This window comes from Tachysurus fulvidraco, chromosome 8 (genome assembly GCF_022655615.1).
Source record: "Tachysurus fulvidraco isolate hzauxx_2018 chromosome 8, HZAU_PFXX_2.0, whole genome shotgun sequence".
Classification (NCBI taxonomy): Eukaryota; Metazoa; Chordata; class Actinopteri; order Siluriformes; family Bagridae; genus Tachysurus; species Tachysurus fulvidraco.
This window is the reverse complement of record NC_062525.1, coordinates 535,001-557,500: the sequence shown is the minus strand read 5'-3', so window position 1 is coordinate 557,500 and position 22,500 is coordinate 535,001. Positions and strand designations below refer to the sequence as shown.

The following is a 22,500-nucleotide window of genomic DNA, read 5'->3' as shown; positions in this document are numbered from 1 at the left end:
ACAGGAGTTAGCAAACCTCACAAACCCCCAGAGCTACAGTGACGCATGTGACCGTAGAGAAAAGCTCTCCTTGGATGGAACCGTGTTTAGATGACAGCACAGCTCACCATGAGGAGATCAGGACGTTATAATGTACACGTCTCTGTCTGAGGCTGAAGGTGTGGTGGAGATCAGAAGATCAGTCAGGTTCTATCACTTCACCATTACTATTACAATGATCTGAAACTTTCTGCCTCTTCCTCAGGGAATCCTGTGATCATTAACAACATCTGTCAGGTCTGATGTAAACTCAGCGTGGATTCTGATTGGCCAAGGCTGTGTGTTCTGGGTGTTGATTGGTCAGCAGATACGACAGGCTTTAAATATTACAAAAACTCCATGATAATAAAGTATGAATTAACCCTTAGTCATGTTGTTTATGTGGCTAACACATTTTCAATCAAGATATCAACTGTTGTGTGTGCGTGTGTGTGTGTGTGTGTGTGTGTGTGTGTGTGTGTGTCCTGTTCACCCTGAGTGCCCTGTTCTCTCAGGGGTCTATAAACACGGCGCTTTTTTCTCTCTTTTATGCTCACACTGTGTCTGGATCATCATGATGCCAATATGTGGAAGTCATGTGTGAAACCTAACTCTCTCACACCCCCACATGCACACACACACACACACACACACACACACACACACACACACACACACACACATACACACACACACACATTTTTACACAAACTAGCAGCATAAACGTTGACCACACTCTTCTCACATCAGCTGCAGACTAAAGCAACAGACGACTGAAACCAGACACACATGACTACGGTAGTCTTCAGTATTCTCATGGCTGTGTGTGTGTGTGTGTGTGTGTGTGTGTGTGTGTGTGTGTGTGTGTGTGTGTGTGTGTGTGTGTGTGTGCTTAAATTCCATCCAACAGTGCAGAAGCATACAGCACATGGCAAATTCTTTCCATCAAGACTGACACCCCCCCAAACACACACACACACACACACACACACACACACACACACACACACACACACACACACACACACACACACACACACACACACACACACACACACACACCAGGTGTGTTATAACCCCATAATTCCCACTAACACCTCACACAGGGGTCTGAGATCCAACAGCACCAGCAGTGGGAAATAATTAGACACCATCGACCAGGAAATGACCAGTCAGGCAAAACACACACACAAATACTATGTGACCAGTCATGCTGAAGGGAATATTATAAAGAGGAATAGCTTCATTTTCAACACACACACACACACACACACACACACACACACACACACACACACACACACACACGGCCATGCCAGAAATGTGGAGGCAGTTTGGCCAAGGCATTTACACACACACACACACACACACACACACACACACACACACACACACACACACACACACACACACACACACACACACAGAGAGAGAATTCCTCTCATTCCCCACAGGGGAAAACAAGGGATAGAGGGATGGAGGAAAAGAGAGAGCAGAGAAACTCTAATTTTTTTTCCATCTGCTGTTACTGCTCTGAAGCCATAAAAGGTTAAAGGTCACCATGGTGAAAGACCAAGTGCAGATGGAGTCACATGTATAGCAAAGTGCCAGTAGGTTATTGTGTATTTACAGGTCAGAGACTAGAGTCTGGTGTAGAACCTAATGGTGTCTGATGGTCTGCTGTCTGATCCACAGAGACTTTATGGGATCAGTGAGATCTTTACTGTGGAGAAGATTCTGATGTTTATTCAGCGTTAGTTTCTGCTAGAGGTGTTAATTCACCATCTGATCTGATCATCTCCACTCTTCTGTCTGTGGGGATTAGTGATGGTCCAGCTACAAGAGCATTAGTGAGATCAGACACTGGTGTTGGTGAGGAGGTCTGGGGTTCAGTGGGGTTGGTGAGGAGGTCTGGGGTTCAGTGGGGTTGGTGAAGAGGCCTGGGGTTCAGTGGGGTTCAGTGGGGTTGGTGAGGAGGCCTGGGGTTCAGTGGAGTTGGTGAGGAGGTCTGGGGTTCAGTGGTGTTGGTGAGGAGGTCTGGGGTTCAGTGGGGTTGGTGAGGAGGCCTGGGGTTCAGTGGGGTTGGTGAGGAAGTCTGGGGTTCAGTGGGGTTGGTGAGGAGGTCTGGGGTTCAGTGGTGTTGGTGAGGAGGTCTGGGGTTCAGTGGGGTTGGTGAGGAGGTCTGGGGTTCAGTGGGGTTGGTGAGGAGGTCTGGGGTTCAGTGGGGTTGGTGAGGAGGTCTGGGGTTGAGTGGGGTTGAGTCAGAGTCAGGGCTCAGTGCAGGACACACGAGTTCTTCACTCGAACCTTCACCTCCACATCATGTCTTCATGGAGCTTACCTTCATGCTGGACCAGGTTTGGGAGGAAGCACATGGATTTGATGCTCAAACCGTTCGATGCTTTAGTGACCAACGACTAAAGATTTTGTAGCCCAATAAATCACTAACATTTAAATGTTGACAAACAAAAACAACTGAATTTGTTATAAATATCACAGACAATAATGACAGGGACCTAAAAACCTCAACAAAACTCTAAACCTGCAGGATCTGAGACACACATTATTAGAGTCACAGCCAAGCCGTGTGTGTGTGTGTGTGTGTGTGTGTGTGAGTGTGAGTGTGTGTGTGTGTGCTTGTGTGAGTGTGTGTGTGTGTGTGAGTGTGCGTGTGTGAGAGAGAGTGTGTGTGTGTGTGTGTATGTGTGAGAGAGTGTGTGTGAGTGTGTGTGTGAGTATGTGTGAGAGAGTGTGTGTGTGAGTATGTGTGTGTGTGAGAGAGTGTGTGTGAGAGAGTGTGTGTGAGAGAGTGTGTGTATGTGTGAGAGAGTGTGTGTGAGTGTGTGTGTGAGTATGTGTGAGAGAGTGTGTGTGTGAGTATGTGTGTGTGTGTGAGAGAGTGTGTGTGAGAGAGTGTGTGTGTGTGTGTGTATGTGTGAGAGAGTGTGTGTGAGTGCGTGTGTGTGTGTGTGTGTGTGTGTGTGTGTGTGTGTGTGTGAGTGTGTGTGTGGCTCCTCTCTCTTCCTGTAACTGCATTTTTTTAAAATAAAAAATAAATAAAATGAAGTTTCTTAATGACTTTTGCAGACGGCTTCTTACTGTACTTTCCAGCCGCAGATACAAGTGTGACGCAGCGGGGTGTGTGTGTGTGTGTGTGTGTGTGTGTGTGTGTGTGTGTGTGTGTGTACACACATCAAAAATTATGGAGCACAGAGACAGAGACAAACTATTATTAACCACACACACACACATATACATACACACACATACACACACATACACACACACACACAAACACACGCAAGATGATGGTCTGAAGACATCGACAAACAAACTGAGATCCAATCAGACTCACATTCCACTAAACACACCCACACACACACACACACACACACACACACACACACACACACACACACACACACCCACACACACACACAAGCTCTACATCATATGCAGAGTCACTCCTACAGTCCTTAAGAATTTTGCATATAGTCTACAGTTCAAGAGTAATGATTTATAATCTCACTCTCAGTGTTTATAATGATTTATAATCTCACTCTCAGTGTTTATAATGATTTATAATCTCACTCTCAGTGTTTATAATGATTTATAATCTCACTCTCAGTGTTTATAATGATTTATAATCTCACTCTCAGTGTTTATAATGATTTATAATCCCACTCTCAGTGTTTATAATGATTTATAACCCCACTCTCAGTGTTTATAATGATTTATAACCCCACTCTCAGTGTTTATAATGATTTATAATCTCACTCTGTGATTATAATGATTTATAATCCCACTCTCAGTGTTTATAATGATTTATAACCCCACTCTCAGTGTTTTCACAAGTCACTCAGGTTTACAGACTGTGGAGTGATGGGACACTTTACATCCCAGGAAGTCCTCATGTCTGTGTCACCTTCTGGCTCTAGACTTATAGCACTTTACACATAATGTACATTGTCCATCACCTGGTTACAATCACACCTAACAATTTTCTCCTCTCTCTTGCTGTATACACCACTGCCGAGCTCCCAGTGTTACAAGTTCCTAGCTCGATCATCTCTACTTCATCAACCCTGATGTTCTGCCCCTGGTCGGAGTCTCGTCACCCGGTGGTCACCCTGTCAGGGATTGATCTACATGGTCATCAGTGTCTCATGGGGTTGTTGTGTATGAAGCCACCCGGAGACTGTCATGTCTTCTTCTGTACCAATGTTGTGTCAGTCAGCTGTATGTTCTGGTCTTTATCAGCAGGTCTGAGCTGAACTCAGAGGTTATGATGACCCATTAGTTCCTCAGGAGCTCTCGGCTGCACTGTTATAAACTGTCGTAGAAAGGACATTATTTACATTTACACTATTTACTGTAGAGTGTCACCCAGATGGGGATGAGGTTCACTTCTGAGTCTGGTTCCTCTCAAGGTCTCAGGGGATTTGTCCTCACCACCTCCAGCTTGCTCATTAGGGATAGATATATAATGTTTTATATTTTAAATTAATATTTTTTTACTTAATGTTAAACTTTAACTGTATATATTCACTTATTTATTCTTTTTTCTCTCTCTTCTGTTTCCATACTTCTGTAAAGCTGCTTCAATACAATGGGAATTTGTTAAAAGTGATATACAAATAAATTAAATTGAATCAGACGGATTTTATGTTTATAATGATTTATAATCCCACTCTCAGAGTTTATAATGATTCACTCATTAATGATAAGTCGGTTATTCTCTCTCTCTCTCTCTCTCTCTCTCTCTCTCTCTCTCTCTCTCTCTCTCTCTCACATACTGTCTCTATCTGTAAGTTTGTGGAGTCCTCAAGTCTGGACATCAGCTGCCCACTCCTCAATCCACACACACACACACACACACACACACACACACACACACACACACACACACACACACACACACACACACACACACACACACACACACTCCTCCCTGGCTCCATACCCTTTCTGGCAGATGTTCTGTGGTCTCTCCCTCCATCTGTCCTGCTGATATCCGTTAACCCCCCCCCCGTCTCTCTGTCTCTCTCTCTCTCCCTCTCTCTCTCTGTCTCTCTTTAGCTCTCTGCCTCTCGTTCTATCAGCAACTGGTTGAAATGTGACATTGTCACCATCTTCAGGAAAACAGCGACATTGCAGAGACTCTTTATTCTTTGTTTGCTGCACAGTTCACAAATTTCCCTTAAGATTTTATAATGTCCACAGCGCCCCCTACCTGTGTGTGTTACAGTGTTTGGGTGTGGTCACAGCGCCCCCTACCTGTGTGTGTTACAGTGTTTGGGTGTGGTCACAGCGCCCCCTACCTGTGTGTGTTAGTGTTTGGGTGTGGTCACAGCGCCCCCTACCTGTGTGTGTTACAGTGTTTGGGTGTGGTCACAGCGCCCCCTACCTGTGTGTGTTACAGTGTTTGGGTGTGGTCACAGCGCCCCCTACCTGTGTGTGTTACAGTGTTTGGGTGTGGTCACAGCGCCCCCTACCTGTGTGTGTTACAGTGTTTGGGTGTGGTCACAGCGCCCCCTACCTGTGTGTGTTACAGTGTTTGGGTGTGGTCACAGCGCCCCCTACCTGTGTGTGTTACAGTGTTTGGGTGTGGTCACAGCGCCACAGTGTTTGGGTGTTGTCACAGTGCCCCTACCTGTGTGTGTTACAGTGTTTGGGTGTGGTCACAGCACCCCCTACCTGTGTGTGTTACAGTGTTTGGGTGTGGTCACAGCGCCCCCTACCTGTGTGTGTTACTGTGTTTGGGTGTGGTCACAGCGCCCCCTACCTGTGTGTGTAACAGTGTTTGGGTGTGGTCACAGCGCCCCCTACCTGTGTGTGTTACAGTGTTTGGGTGTGGTCACAGCGCGCCTACCTGTGTGTGTTACAGTGTTTGGGTGTGGTCACAGCGCCCCCTACCTGTGTGTGTTACAGTGTTTGGGTGTGGTCACAGCGCCCCCTACCTGTGTGTGTTACAGTGTTTGGGTGTGGTCACAGCGCCCCCTACCTGTGTGTGTTACAGTGTTTGGGTGTGGTCACAGCGCCCCCTACCTGTGTGTGTTACAGTGTTTGGGTGTGGTCACAGCGCGCCTACCTGTGTGTGTTACAGTGTTTGGGTGTGGTCACAGCACCCCCTACCTGTGTGTGTTACAGTGTTTGGGTGTGGTCACAGCACCCCCTACCTGTGTGTGTTACAGTGTTTGGGTGTGGTCACAGCGCCCCCTACCTGTGTGTGTTACAGTGTTTGGGTGTGGTCACAGCGCCCCCTACCTGTGTGTGTTACTGTGTTTGGGTGTGGTCACAGCGCCCCCTACCTGTGTGTGTAACAGTGTTTGGGTGTGGTCACAGCGCCCCCTACCTGTGTGTGTTACAGTGTTTGGGTGTGGTCACAGCGCCCCCTACCTGTGTGTGTTACAGTGTTTGGGTGTGGTCACAGCGCCCCCTACCTGTGTGTGTTACAGTGTTTGGGTGTGGTCACAGCGCCCCCTACCTGTCTGTATGTGCAGATGATGATCTCCCTCAGGTGATGGTGCATAGGCGTCATCGTCTCACTTACTGAATCCAGTGCAATATCAACCTCTCTCTTCATCCTGTGACCATCAGGGAGGATTCTGATCAAACGCATCACCACCTACACACACACACACACACACACACACACACACACACACACACACACACACACACACTTCAGATAAACAGATTTCTATAATAAAACAACAGAAGAAGAACATTACTAAACCAAATTACCTCAAACTCCCCCTTGGTGTATTTAGCATCAGGAACACTGACAATTTCATCCTCCCCAAAGTCAGGGAAGCCCTGTACACACACACACACACACACACACACACACACACACACACACACACACACACACACACACACACACACACACACACACACACATTAACAGTGCACCTTCCCCTAAATGTCTAAAAAGGAAATAGATTAAAGTAAATATCCACAGAGAAAAAAAGATAATACAAAAATAACAACAACAAAAAAAACATCACTGCATAAAATCTACAATAAAAACAATCTGAATAAATATTAATAAAAATAATATAAAGCAAACAGATAAATATGAAAACTTGTTGAAAAAATAAACATTAATATCAAAAAGTGGAATAAATACACTAACTGGACAAATTGCAGAAATATTTTTAGGTAATTATTATTTAAATAAAAACATTGTTATTAAATATAAAATGATACGTTTAGACAGATGTGTAATTATTGGTGTACATTAAAGTGCCACAGTGTGAGTGTGGCGATGGTCATGGCTGTGGTGCTCCTGCCACCGCCGCTTGAACAATTAAACACAAACGCAGCATGAGAGTCTTCAGCTAACACACTCTTCATCACATCCAGCAGTCTGTCAAAGTCCTGTAACACACACACACACACACACACACACACACACACACACACACACACACACACACACACACACAGGTTAGAGATGGTGTACTGCAGCTCACCACTAGAGGTCAGAAGGAGTCCTGACAGTGTAGAGGAGAGAGCAACTCCAACGCCAACTCTGGATTCTCTGACCCAGAGCAAACACTGCACATACACAGGTGTGTGTGTGTGTGTGTTTGTGTGTGTCTGTCTGTGTGTGGGTCTGTGTGTGTGCGTATGTGTGTGTCTGTATGTGGGTCTGTGTGTGTGTATGTGTGTGTGTATATGTGTGTGTATGGATGTCTGTGTCTGTGTGTGTATGTGTGTCTGTGTGTGTACAGTATGTGTATGTGTGTCTGTGTGTGTGTATGTGTGTGTGCATGTGTGTGAGTGTCTGTGTGTGCGTATGTGTGTGTCTGTATGTGGGTCTGTGTGTGTGTATGTGTGTGTGTATATGTGTGTGTATGGATGTCTGTGTCTGTGTGTCTGTGTGTGTACAGTATGTGTATGTGTGTCTCTGTGTGTGTGTGTGTGTGTGTGTGCATGTGTGTGTGTGCGTGTGTGTGCGTGTGTGTGTGTACAGTACGTGTATGTGTGTGTGTGTGTGTACAGTATGTGTATGTGTGTGTGTGTGTACAGTATGTGTATGTGTGTCTGTGTGTGTGTATGTGTGTGTGCATGTGTGTGAGTGTCTGTGTGTGTGTATACAGTATGTATATGTGTGTGTATGTGTGTGTGTGTGTGTGTGTGTGTGTGTGTGTGTGTGTGTGTGTGTGTGTGTGTGTGTGTGTGTACCTCCTCTCTAGGTGCTGCACACTCAGGCAGAGGGATGCGTGTGTACTGCAGGCCTTCATGAGTCTGCTTGTGTGTGCTGAAGATCTCCTGTAAAGTCCTGCAGCCTTTAAACATCTTCATCTGCTTTTCCTTCTCCAGAATCACCTCCAACCACTTCTGAGAACCTAACACCTCCTCCTTCAGGGAACACTCCAGCTCCTACACACACACACACACACACACACACACACACACACACACACACACACACACCATTTAATGGACACAGCAGCAGCAGCAGCAGCAGAGAGATTCCCCAGTGGTCATGAGGAGCTGTACCTCTATCTCCTGAGCTGATGCCCTGTACACCGAGATGTTTTGCTCAGGACATGTCGGCTCTCTGGGGCAGAAGATCTGACCGTTACACTCCAACACCAGCTCATCCTGCACACACACCCAAAGCACCACAGAATACCGCCTCCTCTCATCTGCCAGGTAAGACAGGACCACACCCACCGCCTGACACCAAACACAAATCATCACTGACACCAAACATCACTCAGGAATGTAAGCGGCCCCACAGTGGAACCTGCCCAGAACATCAGTGTGACACAATCACAGCATATGAATACAACACACTCTGATATGTGCATGGTTAGGCTCCGCCCCCTCCGTGCTGATGCAGGGCTGACGTACCTCGGCTGTAGGTTGTGCCATTCCGTAGATGGGCATTTTAGACACTCGTCTGAAATTTGCCACCTTCATTTCCTTTACAGTGAGGAGAACATCTGGAGCCAAGAATTCATCAGCCACCTGCACATCAACACACAACTACAATAAACACAGTGTATAATACCTCACACACACAACTACAATAAACACAGTGTATAATACCTCACACACACACAACTACAATAAACACAGTGTATAATACCTCACACACACACAACCACAATAAACACAGTGTATAATACCTCACACACACAACCACAATAAACACACAGTGTATAATACCTCACACACACAACCACAATAAACACAGTGTATAATACCTCACACACACAACCACAATAAACACACAGTGTATAATACCTCACACACACAACCACAATAAACACACAGTGTATAATACCTCACACACACAACCACAATAAACACACAGTGTATAATACCTCACACACACAACCACAATAAACACACAGTGTATAATACCTCACACACACACAACCACAATAAACACACAGTGTATAATACCTCACACACACACAACCACAATAAACACACAGTGTATAATACCTCACACACACAACCACAATAAACACACAGTGTATAATACCTCACACACACAACCACAATAAACACACAGTGTATAATAACTATAATTCACCCCAAAATATGGTCTGTCAGTAGAAACATTACGTCTGGTGTTTAGTCATTTAGATTTGACATTTAGATAATGTAGCGTAACGTGTTGCAGTGTGCTTTAATTGTGTGTGTGTGTGTGTGTGTGTGTGTGTGTGTGTGTGGTCCCTCACCAGGACTCTGGCTCCTTTTGTGATGAGGTCAGCAGGTGCGCTGAGCTCTGATTGGTTGAGGCAGGACAGGAGGCGGTACACCCAGGCATTCGCACAGAGCCACTGGCTGAAACTCCGAGAAAAAGCAAGTGGATACTGCGGCGTTGCCATGGAGACAAACAAAAAGACACTAATGGAGAGACATGATGGATTGTAATGGATGTGAAACAATAGAGAGTGAAAGAGAATAACAAACAAAACAGACAGTGACAAATTAATGAAACGTGTGTGTGTGTGCATGTGTGTGTGTGTGTGTGTGTGTGTGTACCTGTTCATGCAGGTAGGCGTTGAAGAGGATCAGGTAGAAATAAAGTTCCAAACTCTGAATCAGTCTTTGTAGGAAGTACAGCTTTGTACTGTTTCCCTACACACACACACACACACACACACACACACACACACACACACACACACACACACACACACACAGGTGTTTAACAATAACTCACGGTTTAGGGTGTAGATTTAGGTTTTAGAGCTTATCTGACCTGGGTTTGATAATCCTCTGCGATGGCCTCCAGCTTCTTCTTGTTCTCATGAATAGCATCTTTAATGTTGTGCATTTCAGAACAAAGACTTACAGCTCGATCCACCTGAACACACAAACAACAACAACATCATCAACAACAACAACAACAACAACAACAATGTACATTAAACACTTTTATTCCTGCTGGTTCCCTTGAGATCTTAAACCAGTACACAGAAGCTCTCACACACTCCTGTACAGTCACTAGTAGCCCGACAGTGAAAGACCTTCACAATCCTATCACCACATTACACACACAACTCTACACTGTAACACACACAACTCTACACTGTAACACACACAACTCTACACTGTAACACACACAACTCTACACTGTTACACACACAACTCTACACTGTTACACACACAACTCTACACTGTAACACACACAACTCTACACTGTAACACACACAACTCTACACTGTAACACACACAACTCTACACTGTTACACACACAACTCTACACTGTAACACACAACTCCACACTGTAACACACACAACTCTACACTGTAACACACACAACTCTACACTGTTACACACACAACTCTACACTGTAACACACACAACTCTACACTGTAACACACACAACCTGCTTCACCTTAGGGTTACTGCCAAGCTGAGAAACATCCATGTGGTGTATGAGGACAACAACCTCGTCATCACTACAACATTTATCAGACTGTATATATATAATCACACCCCCAGTGTCACCCAGATGAGGATGAGGTTATATAATCACACCCCCAGTGTCACCCAGATGAGGATGAGGTTATATAATCACACCCCCAGTGTCACCCAGATGAGGATGAGGTTATATAATCACACCCCCAGTGTCACCCAGATGAGGATGAGGTTCCCCTTTGAGTCTGGTTCCTCTCAAGGTTCCTTCCTTTACCATCTAAGGGAGTTTTTCCTCCCCACAGTCACCTGAGTCACCTCAGACTTGTTCATTAGGGATAAATACATACACATTTATATATAACTAATATTAATCTGGGACTTTTATATTATATTAATCTTTATATTAATCTTTATAATAACTTTTTGTTTATGTTCCTGTAAAGCTGCTTTGTGACGTCACATGAATTTAAACTCTAACACATTTAGAACTCAGTGAAAGTCTCTGCAGTTCTATAGTGTTCTAATCATTACAGCATTACACACAACTCTACACTGTTACACACAACTCTACACTGTTACACACAACTCTACACTGTTACACACACAACTCTACACTGTTACACACACAACTCTAACAGTGTAGAGTTGTGTGTGTAACAGTGTAGTGTTGTGTGTGTAACAGTGTACACACACAACTCTACACGTTACACACACAACTCTACACGTTACACACACAACTCTACACGTTACACACAACTCTACACTGTAACACAACTCTACACTGTTACACACACACAACTCTACACTGTTACACACACACAACTCTACACTGTTACACACACACAACTCTACACTGTAACACAACTCTACACTGTTACACACACACAACTCTACACTGTTACACACACACAACTCTACACTGTTACACACACACAACTCTACACTGTAACACAAATCTACACTGTAACACAACTCTACACTGTTACACACACAACTCTACACTGTTACACACACACAACTCTACACTGTAACACAACTCTACACTGTTACACACCCACAACTCTACACTGTTACACACACACAACTCTACACTGTAACACACACACAACTCTACACTGTAACACAACTCTACACTGTAACACAACTCTACACTGTAACACAACTCTACACTGTTACACACACACACAACTCTACACTGTTACACACACACAACTCTACACTGTAACACAACTCTACACTGTAACACAACTCTACACTGTTACACACACACAACTCTACACTGTTACACACACACAACTCTACACTGTAACACAACTCTACACTGTAACACAAATCTACACTGTAAAACAACTCTACACTGTTACACACACAAAACTCTACACTGTTACACACACAACTCAACACTAACACACACACACACAACTCTACACTGTAACACAAATCTACACTGTAACACAAATCTACACTGTTACACACACAACTCTACACTGTTACACAACTCTACACTATAACACAACTCTACACTGTAACACAACTCTACACTGTAACACAACTCTACACTGTAACACAACTCTACACTGTTACACACACACAACTCTACACTGTAACACACACACAACTCTACACTGTAACACAACTCTACACTGTAACACAAATCTACACTGTAACACAAATCTACACTGTAACACAACTCTACACTGTAACACACACACAACTCTACACTGTTACACACACACAACTCTACACTGTTACACACACACAACTCTACACTATAATAACTCTACACTGTAACACAACTCTACACTGTAACACAACTCTACACTGTTACACACACAACTCTACACTATTACACACACAACTCTACACTGTTACACACACACACAACTCTACACTATAACAACTCTACACTGTAACACAACTCTACACTGTAACACAACTCTACACTGTTACACACACAACTCTACACTGTTACACACACACAACTCTACACTGTTACACACACACAACTCTACACTGTTACACACACAACTCTACACTGTAACAACTCTACACTGTAACAACTCTACACTGTTACACACACAACTCTACACTGTTACACAACTCTACACTATAACACAACTCTACACTATAACACAACTCTACACTGTAACACAACTCTACACTGTAACACAACTCTACACTGTTACACACACACACACAACTCTACACTGTTACACAACTCTACACTGTAACACACACACAACTCTACACTGTTACACAACTCTACACTGTTACACAACTCTACACTGTAACACAACTCTACACTGTTACACAACTCTACACTGTTACACACACACAACTCTACACTGTTACACACACACACAACTCTACACTGTTACACAACTCTACACTGTTACACACACAACTCTACACTGTTACACACACACAACTCTACACTGTTACACACACACAACTCTACACTGTTACACAACTCTACACTGTTACACAACTCTACACTGTTACACACACACAACTCTACACTGTTACACACACACAACTCTACACTGTTACACACACACAACTCTACACTGTTACACACACACAACTCTACACTGTTACACACACACAACTCTACACTGTTACACAACTCTACACTGTTACACACACAACTCTACACTGTTACACACACAACTCTACACTGTTACTTACACAACTCTACACTGTTACTTACACAACTCTACACTGTTACTTACACAACTCTACACTGTTACACAACTCTACACTGTTACACAACTCTACACTGTTACACACACAACTCTACACTGTTACTTACACAACTCTACACTGTAACACAACTCTACACTGTAACACAACTCTACACTGTAACACAACTCTACACTGTTACACACACACAACTCTACACTGTTACACACACACAACTCTACACTGTTACACACACACAACTCTACACTGTAACACAACTCTACACTGTTACACACACACAACTCTACACTGTTACACACACACAACTCTACACTGTAACACAAATCTACACTGTAACACAACTCTACACTGTTACACACACAACTCTACACTGTTACACACACAACTCTACACTGTTACACACACAACTCTACACTGTTACACACACAACTCTACACTGTTACACACACAACTCTACACTGTAACACAACTCTACACTGTAACACAACTCTACACTGTTACACACACACAACTCTACACTGTAACACACACACAACTCTACACTGTAACACAACTCTACACTGTAACACAAATCTACACTGTAACACAAATCTACACTGTAACACAACTCTACACTGTAACACACACACAACTCTACACTGTTACACACACACAACTCTACACTGTTACACACACACAACTCTACACTATAATAACTCTACACTGTAACACAACTCTACACTGTAACACAACTCTACACTGTTACACACACAACTCTACACTATTACACACACAACTCTACACTGTTACACACACACACAACTCTACACTATAACAACTCTACACTGTAACACAACTCTACACTGTAACACAACTCTACACTGTTACACACACAACTCTACACTGTTACACACACACAACTCTACACTGTTACACACACACAACTCTACACTGTTACACACACAACTCTACACTGTAACAACTCTACACTGTAACAACTCTACACTGTTACACACACAACTCTACACTGTTACACAACTCTACACTATAACACAACTCTACACTATAACACAACTCTACACTGTAACACAACTCTACACTGTAACACAACTCTACACTGTTACACACACACACAACTCTACACTGTTACACAACTCTACACTGTAACACACACACAACTCTACACTGTTACACAACTCTACACTGTAACACAACTCTACACTGTTACACAACTCTACACTGTTACACACACACAACTCTACACTGTTACACACACACAACTCTACACTGTTACACAACTCTACACTGTTACACACACACAACTCTACACTGTTACACAACTCTACACTGTTACACAACTCTACACTGTAACACAACTCTACACTGTTACACAACTCTACACTGTTACACACACACAACTCTACACTGTTACACACACACACAACTCTACACTGTTACACAACTCTACACTGTTACACACACACAACTCTACACTGTTACACACACACACAACTCTACACTGTTACACAACTCTATACTGTTACACAACTCTACACTGTTACACACACAACTCTACACTGTTACACACACACAACTCTACACTGTTACACAACTCTACACTGTTACACACACAACTCTACACTGTTACACACACAACTCTACACTGTTACTTACACAACTCTACACTGTTACTTACACAACTCTACACTGTTACACAACTCTACACTGTTACACACACAACTCTACACTGTTACACACACAACTCTACACTGTTACTTACACAACTCTACACTGTTACTTACACAACTCTACACTGTTACACAACTCTACACTGTTACAGTTCCTTTCCCTAAATATTTAGATTAAAATCCAGAAAGAAGAAAATTGTTCCTCAGTTGTAGGTGACAGAACAGAACAGCAGTGACCTCTGACCTCATCTACAACTTGTTGACCTTTAGGCAGCTTTCTGATGAGAGCATCGATGACCCGGAAGTGAACTTTCGCCTCAGGGTTTGATTTTTCCTCATCACTGCAACAGACATACAAGTAAACATTATTATTATTTATTTATTTTCCATCATCATCATCATCACTGTTTGTCATTATTGTCACTTAGATGTTTTTAGATAACTAAATAAATGTTAATAATTTAGAAGTCCAACCCAAGACACAATGTAATGATCAGCAGGTTCATGCGTTATACAGGAGAGAAATCTTTACCACATAAACATGGCATTTTAATTATAATTTATTTATTTTGACATAAAAATGTTGTAAATCTGATATTTAATTAAACAAATACTTATTAGTGTATGGTCTTACAGTGTGTGTGTAGATGGTGAGGATTCTGTATCTCCCATCACTCTCTGCACCACCAGAGTCCCCAGGATCATGGCCACGTTGGTACGACCCACACCGACCTGACAGCTGAACAGCAGGGCGGGGGGAGGACAGGCTCCGCCCACGTTCACACACAGACTCGGAGTCTCCTACAGACACACGGAAAGAACCGGAGTAGTACGCATTAAGGGTTAGTAAGTGCTTGGACCCCTAAGATTAGTAGGTAGTGCTTACCTTTAACACGTTCACAAAGGCGTCAAACTGCTCCTCCAATGGGGCGCCCTCTACTGGCAGGGGCAGGCGGTGATACCTGCAGGACACGATCACCATCACAATAAACAACACAATGCAAATAACTTCACCAAAGAAAGAAAAACATTTCATATGAACGGTTTAGAAATATGACGTAGGTGGGATAAAGAGCCCCAGCACCACTGCTTAAAGAAGCACAGGGTTTCCCGCAGAAAATTTGTTAGTTAAGATGTTAGGGTTTGGCGGGTGGGCGGGGCTAAGGGCGGGGCAGCGCTTCTTTGCGAGATATTCCACAGACTCTGTACTACATTTAAAAATTATTTATTTAACACTATATATAAAATTTAAATACATACAAAATTTTGCGGACACGTGTTTTATCAACACGCTAGTTATCCTCTACACAGTGACGGACCACATCTTTCTCTCATTTCGGCCGTGTGGTGCACGTGCACGCTCGCGGTGTAAAGCGCATCTGTCTACTCTGACATGCACTTGACGGCCTTTTGTGCAGCGGAATATTATTATTTTTTTGGACGCCCTCGTTAAGGCGGTAGGGCTTCCGAGCTTAGGCGGGTCACCTGAACTGCAAAGTGCTGCGGGAAACCCTGGAAGCATGTATTTATAATTACGTTCTGTTATATTGTGTAGTGCTGCAGTGTGTTGTGTTATGATGAAGCTGTGTGTACAGTAGTGACCTGTAAGACGGCAGGGTGAAAATAGGTCTCTTGTAGACCTCTTCAGTGACGTGAATGTCCTCTTCACAGGTGATGAGGATCCTCTGAGGTTCATCCTTAAAATGCTCTACGTTGTTGTAGACGTAGAAGGTGTTCTCATTCAGCCGGGCAAAGTCATGCAGCTGGAAAACATACACAAGTACACAGTGTGTATTAGTGTGTGTTACAGTGTGTAGTAATGTGTACTGTGTGTTACAGTGTGTAGTAATGTGTACTGTGTGTTACAGTGTGTAGTAATGAGTACTGTGTGTTACAGTGTGTAGTAATGAGTACTGTGTGTTACAGTGTGTAGTAATGTGTACTGTGTGTTACAGTGTGTAGTAATGTGTACTGTGTGTATTAGTGTGTTCCAGTGTGTATTAATGTGTACTGTGTGTATTAGTGTGTGTTACAGTGTGTATTAATGTGTACTGTGTGTCTTAGTGTGTGTTACAGTGTGTATTAATGTATACTGTGTGTATTAGTGTGTTCCAGTGTGTATTAATGTGTACTGTGTGTATTAGTGTGTGTTACAGTGTGTAGTAATGTGTACTGTGTGTATTAGTGTGTTCCAGTGTGTATTAATGTGTACTGTGTGTATTAGTGTGTGTTACAGTGTGTATTAATGTGTACTGTGTGTCTTAGTGTGTGTTACAGTGTGTATTAATGTATACTGTGTGTATTAGTGTGTGTTACAGTGTGTATTAGTGTGTGTTACAGTGTGTATTAGTGTGTGTTACAGTGTGTATTAGTGTGTGTTACAGTGTGTATTAATGTGTACTGTGTGTATTAGTGTGTGTTACAGTGTGTAGTAATGTGTTAGTGTGTATTAGTGTGTGTTACAGTGTGTAGTAATGTGTTAGTGTGTATTAGTGTGTGTTACAGTGTGTAGTAATGTGTACTGTGTGTATTAGTGTGTGTTACAGTGTGTAGTAATGTGTACTGTGTGTATTAGTGTGTGTTACAGTGTGTAGTAATGTGTACTGTGTGTATTAGTGTGTGTTACAGTGTGTATTAGTGTGTGTTACAGTGTGTATTAATGTGTACTGTGTGTATTAGTGTGTGTTACAGTGTGTAGTAATGTGTACTGTGTGTATTAGTGTGTGTTACAGTGTGTATTAATGTATACTGTGTGTATTAGTGTGTGTTACAGTGTGTATTAGTGTGTGTTACAGTGTGTATTAGTGTGTGTTACAGTGTGTAGTAATGTGTACTGTGTGTATTAGTGTGTGTTACAGTGTGTATTAGTGTGTGTTACAGTGTGTATTAGTGTGTGTTACAGTGTGTATTAGTGTGTGTTACAGTGTGTATTAATGTGTGTTACAGTGTGTATTAGTGTGTGTTACAGTGTGTATTAGTGTGTGTTACAGTGTGTATTAATGTGTACTGTGTGTATTAGTGTGTGTATTAGTGTGTGTTACAGTGTGTAGTAATGTGTTAGTGTGTATTAGTGTGTGTTACAGTGTGTATTAATGTGTACTGTGTGTATTAGTGTTACACTGTGTGTATTAGTGTTACACTGTGTGTATTAGTGTGTTACACTGTGTGTATTAGTGTGTTACACTGTGTGTATTAGTGTGTTACACTGTGTGTATTAGTGTTACACTGTGTGTATTAGTGTGTTACACTGTGTGTATTAGTGTGTTACACTGTGTGTATTAGTGTGTTACACTGTGTGTATTAGTGTGTTACACTGTGTGTATTAGTGTGTTACACTGTGTGTATTAGTGTGTTACACTGTGTGTATTAGTGTTACACTGTGTGTATTAGTGTGTGTTACAGTGTGTATTAATGTGTACTGTGTGTATTAGTGTGTGTTACAGTGTGTATTAGTGTGTGTTACAGTGTGTATTAATGTGTACTGTGTGTATTAGTGTGTGTATTAGTGTGTGTTACAGTGTGTAGTAATGTGTTAGTGTGTATTAGTGTGTGTTACAGTGTGTATTAATGTGTACTGTGTGTATTAGTGTGTGTTACAGTGTGTATTAGTGTGTGTTACAGTGTGTATTAATGTGTGTTACAGTGTGTATTAGTGTGTGTTACAGTGTGTATTAGTGTGTGTTACAGTGTGTATTAATGTGTACTGTGTGTATTAGTGTGTGTATTAGTGTGTGTTACAGTGTGTAGTAATGTGTTAGTGTGTATTAGTGTGTGTTACAGTGTGTATTAATGTGTACTGTGTGTATTAGTGTGTGTTACAGTGTGTATTAGTGTGTGTTACAGTGTGTATTAATGTGTACTGTGTGTATTAGTGTGTGTTACAGTGTGTATTAGTGTGTGTTACAGTGTGTATTAGTGTGTTACAGTGTGTAGTAATGTGTACTGTGTGTATTAGTGTGTGTTACAGTGTGTATTAGTGTGTGTTACAGTGTGTATTAGTGTGTGTTACAGTGTGTATTAGTGTGTGTTACAGTGTGTATTAGTGTGTGTTACAGTGTGTATTAATGTGTACTGTGTGTATTAGTGTGTGTTACAGTGTGTATTAGTGTGTGTTACAGTGTGTATTAATGTGTACTGTGTGTATTAGTGTGTGTATTAGTGTGTGTTACAGTGTGTAGTAATGTGTTAGTGTGTATTAGTGTGTGTTACAGTGTGTATTAATGTGTACTGTGTGTATTAGTGTGTGTTACAGTGTGTATTAGTGTGTGTTACAGTGTGTATTAGTGTGTGTTACAGTGTGTATTAGTGTGTGTTACAGTGTGTAGTAATGTGTTAGTGTGTATTAGTGTGTGTTACAGTGTGTAGTAATGTGTGTTACAGTGTGTATTAGTGTGTGTTACAGTGTGTAGTAATGAGTACTGTGTGTATTAGTGTGTGTTACAGTGTGTAGTAATGTGTACTGTGTGTATTAGTGTGTGTTACAGTGTGTAGTTATGTGTATTGTGTGTATTAGTGTGTGTTACAGTGTGTAGTAATGTGTTAGTGTGTATTAGTGTGTGTTACAGTGTGTAGTAATGTGTACTGTGTGTATTAGTGTGTGTTACAGTGTGTATTAATGTGTACTGTGTGTATTAGTGTGTGTTACAGTGTGTAGTAATGTGTACTGTGTGTATTAGTGTGTGTTACAGTGTGTAGTAATGTGTACTGTGTGTATTAGTGTGTGTTACAGTGTGTATTAATGTGTACTGTGTGTATTAGTGTGTGTTACAGTGTGTAGTAATGTGTACTGTGTGTATTAGTGTGTGTTACAGTGTGTATTAATGTGTACTGTGTGTATTAGTGTGTGTTACAGTGTGTAGTAATGTGTACTGTGTGTATTAGTGTGTGTTACAGTGTGTATTAGTGTGTAGTAATGTGTACTGTGTGTATTAGTGTGTGTTACAGTGTGTAGTAATGTGTTAGTGTGTATTAGTGTGTGTTACAGTGTGTAGTAATGTGTACTGTGTGTATTAGTGTGTGTTACAGTGTGTAGTTATGTGTATTGTGTGTATTAGTGTGTGTTACAGTGTGTAGTAATGTGTTAGTGTGTATTAGTGTGTGTTACAGTGTGTATTGTTACAGTTTCATGTGTGTACAGTGGGAAAGTGTGTATTAGTGTGTCAGTGTGTATTTGTGTGTGTTACAGTGTGTATGTGTGTGTATGTGTTACAGTGTGTATTAGTGTGTTAGTGTGTATTAGTGTGTGTTACAGTGTGTATGTGTTACAGTGTGTATTAGTGTGTGTTACAGTGTGTATGTGTTACAGTGTGTATTAATGTGTGTATTAATGTGCATTAGTGTGTGTTACAGTGTGTATTAATGTGCATTAGTGTGTGTTACAGTGTGTATTAATGTGTGTATTAATGTGCATTAGTGTGTGTTACAGTGTGTATTAATGTGCATTAGTGTGTGTTACAGTGTGTATTAATGTGCATTAGTGTGTGTTACAGTGTGTATTAATGTGCATTAGTGTGTGTTACAGTGTGTATTAATGTGTGTATTAATGTGCATTAGTGTGTGTTACAGTGTGTATTAATGTGCATTAGTGTGTGTTACAGTGTGTATTAATGTGCATTAGTGTGTGTTACAGTGTGTATTAATGTGTGTATTAATGTGCATTAGTGTGTGTTACAGTGTGTATTAATGTGCATTAGTGTGTGTTACAGTGTGTATTAATGTGTGTATTAATGTGCATTAGTGTGTGTTACAGTGTGTATTAATGTGTGTATTAATGTGCATTAGTGTGTGTATTGTCACCTCTTTCCTGATGTTAAGTTCGAGGTTCTCCACATGAATGTTCTTACTCAGACCCTGAAGGTTTTCATGCAGGTTCTCTTTTTTCCTTGGAGTGTACGGAACAAAGTCATCCTCCACACACAGGAACACCACCGGCTCCTCCCTTACACAGAAAACTATCACCTCCTGCGGGGTGGGGGGTGGGGGGTGGAGAGAGAAAGAGACTTTTGGTAAAACACCCATTCAGTACAAATTAAACTATGTAGACGTATCAGACAAAAACAGGAAAAAGGCAAGATATATATACAGAAATAAATGTGTAAATAAATAAAAGAGAAAGAAAGAAAGAAAGAAAGAAAGAAAGAAAGAAAGAAAGAAAGAAAGAAAGAAAGAACATAATATCATACTGTAGCAACTTAGAAAATCAATACAAAAAAGCAGATCATTATAAGAAAGAATTAAACAAACATTGTATTTAACTTTATAAGAAATGATTATTATATCCCACATACAGTACTCAGTGTCATAACTAACCACGATGTGATCAATAGCTAAGTGTTGTAGAAGGGATTTGTACTCTCCAAAATGTCTCCAAAATGTCTCCAAAATGTCTCCAAAATGTCTCCAAAATGTCTCCAAACTCGGTGTTTAGTCTCCACTTCTTTAAGGGTTTTAACTGGGAGAAAAAGTTAAATCTGTACGCTGGCAACTCCAAGGAACACGTCCTTAACTGGTGTCTTCATGAAGGGTTCCAGACGTAATGACCTCTAGTGACAGTCCATGAGTCCAGTGTAGAGTCCAGTGTAGAGTCCAGTGTAGAGTCCAGCGTAGAGTCCAGCGTAGAGTCCAGTGTAGTGTTCAGTGTAGAGTCCAGTGTAGAGTTCAGTGTAGCGTCCAGTGTAGAGTTAAGTGTAGAGTTCAGTGCAGAGTACAGTGTAAAGTTCAGTGTAGCGTCCAGTGTAGAGTCCAGTGTAGTGTTCAGCGTAGAGTCCAGCGTAGAGTCCAGTGTAGTGTTCAGTGTAGAGTCCAGTGTAGAGTTAAGTGCAGCGTCCAGTGTAGAGTTAAGTGTAGAGTTCAGTGCAGAGTCCAGTGTAGAGTCCAGTGTAGAGTCCAGTGTAGAGTTCAGTGTAGAGTCCAGTGTAGTGTTCAGTGTAGAGTCCAGTGTAGTGTTCAGTGTAGAGTCCAGTGTAGAGTTCAGTGCAGAGTCCAGTGTAGAGTCCAGTGTAGAGTCCAGTGTAGAGTTCAGTGTAGAGTGTAGAGTATACCAGTCATTAACAACATCCTCCATTGACGCGTTTATATACGGAACACACTGGAGACCATTCCGGGGTGAGAGGGAAAGTGCTGCCCCCGGAGGGTGAGACGCCATATCGCTGCCCCCCGGAGGGTGAGACGCCATATCGCGGCCCCCCGGAGGGGGAGACGCCATATCGCTGCC

General features: G+C 42.1%; 1 protein-coding gene across 5 annotated transcripts in view; it reads right to left on the bottom strand.

The window, feature by feature from the left end:
- Positions 1-22,500, bottom strand: part of pald1a (phosphatase domain containing paladin 1a) — a 49,109-nt gene that overhangs the window by 3,931 nt on the left and 22,678 nt on the right. For all 5 annotated transcript variants that reach the window (XM_047817495.1, XM_027133968.2, XM_047817497.1 and 2 more), the window contains 14 exons: positions 21,084-21,248; positions 16,890-17,050; positions 16,174-16,249; positions 15,922-16,088; positions 15,532-15,628; positions 10,256-10,360; positions 10,036-10,131; positions 9,729-9,863; positions 8,890-9,006; positions 8,533-8,712; positions 8,215-8,412; positions 7,264-7,404; positions 6,766-6,837; positions 6,506-6,646 (listed from right to left, as the gene is read on the bottom strand). In XM_047817495.1, coding sequence (XP_047673451.1) covers positions 6,506-6,646; positions 6,766-6,837; positions 7,264-7,404; positions 8,215-8,412; positions 8,533-8,712; positions 8,890-9,006; positions 9,729-9,863; positions 10,036-10,131; positions 10,256-10,360; positions 15,532-15,628; positions 15,922-16,088; positions 16,174-16,249; positions 16,890-17,050; positions 21,084-21,248 — 1,851 coding nt within the window. The remainder of the gene's footprint in view (positions 1-6,505; positions 6,647-6,765; positions 6,838-7,263; positions 7,405-8,214; positions 8,413-8,532; positions 8,713-8,889; positions 9,007-9,728; positions 9,864-10,035; positions 10,132-10,255; positions 10,361-15,531; positions 15,629-15,921; positions 16,089-16,173; positions 16,250-16,889; positions 17,051-21,083; positions 21,249-22,500) is intronic.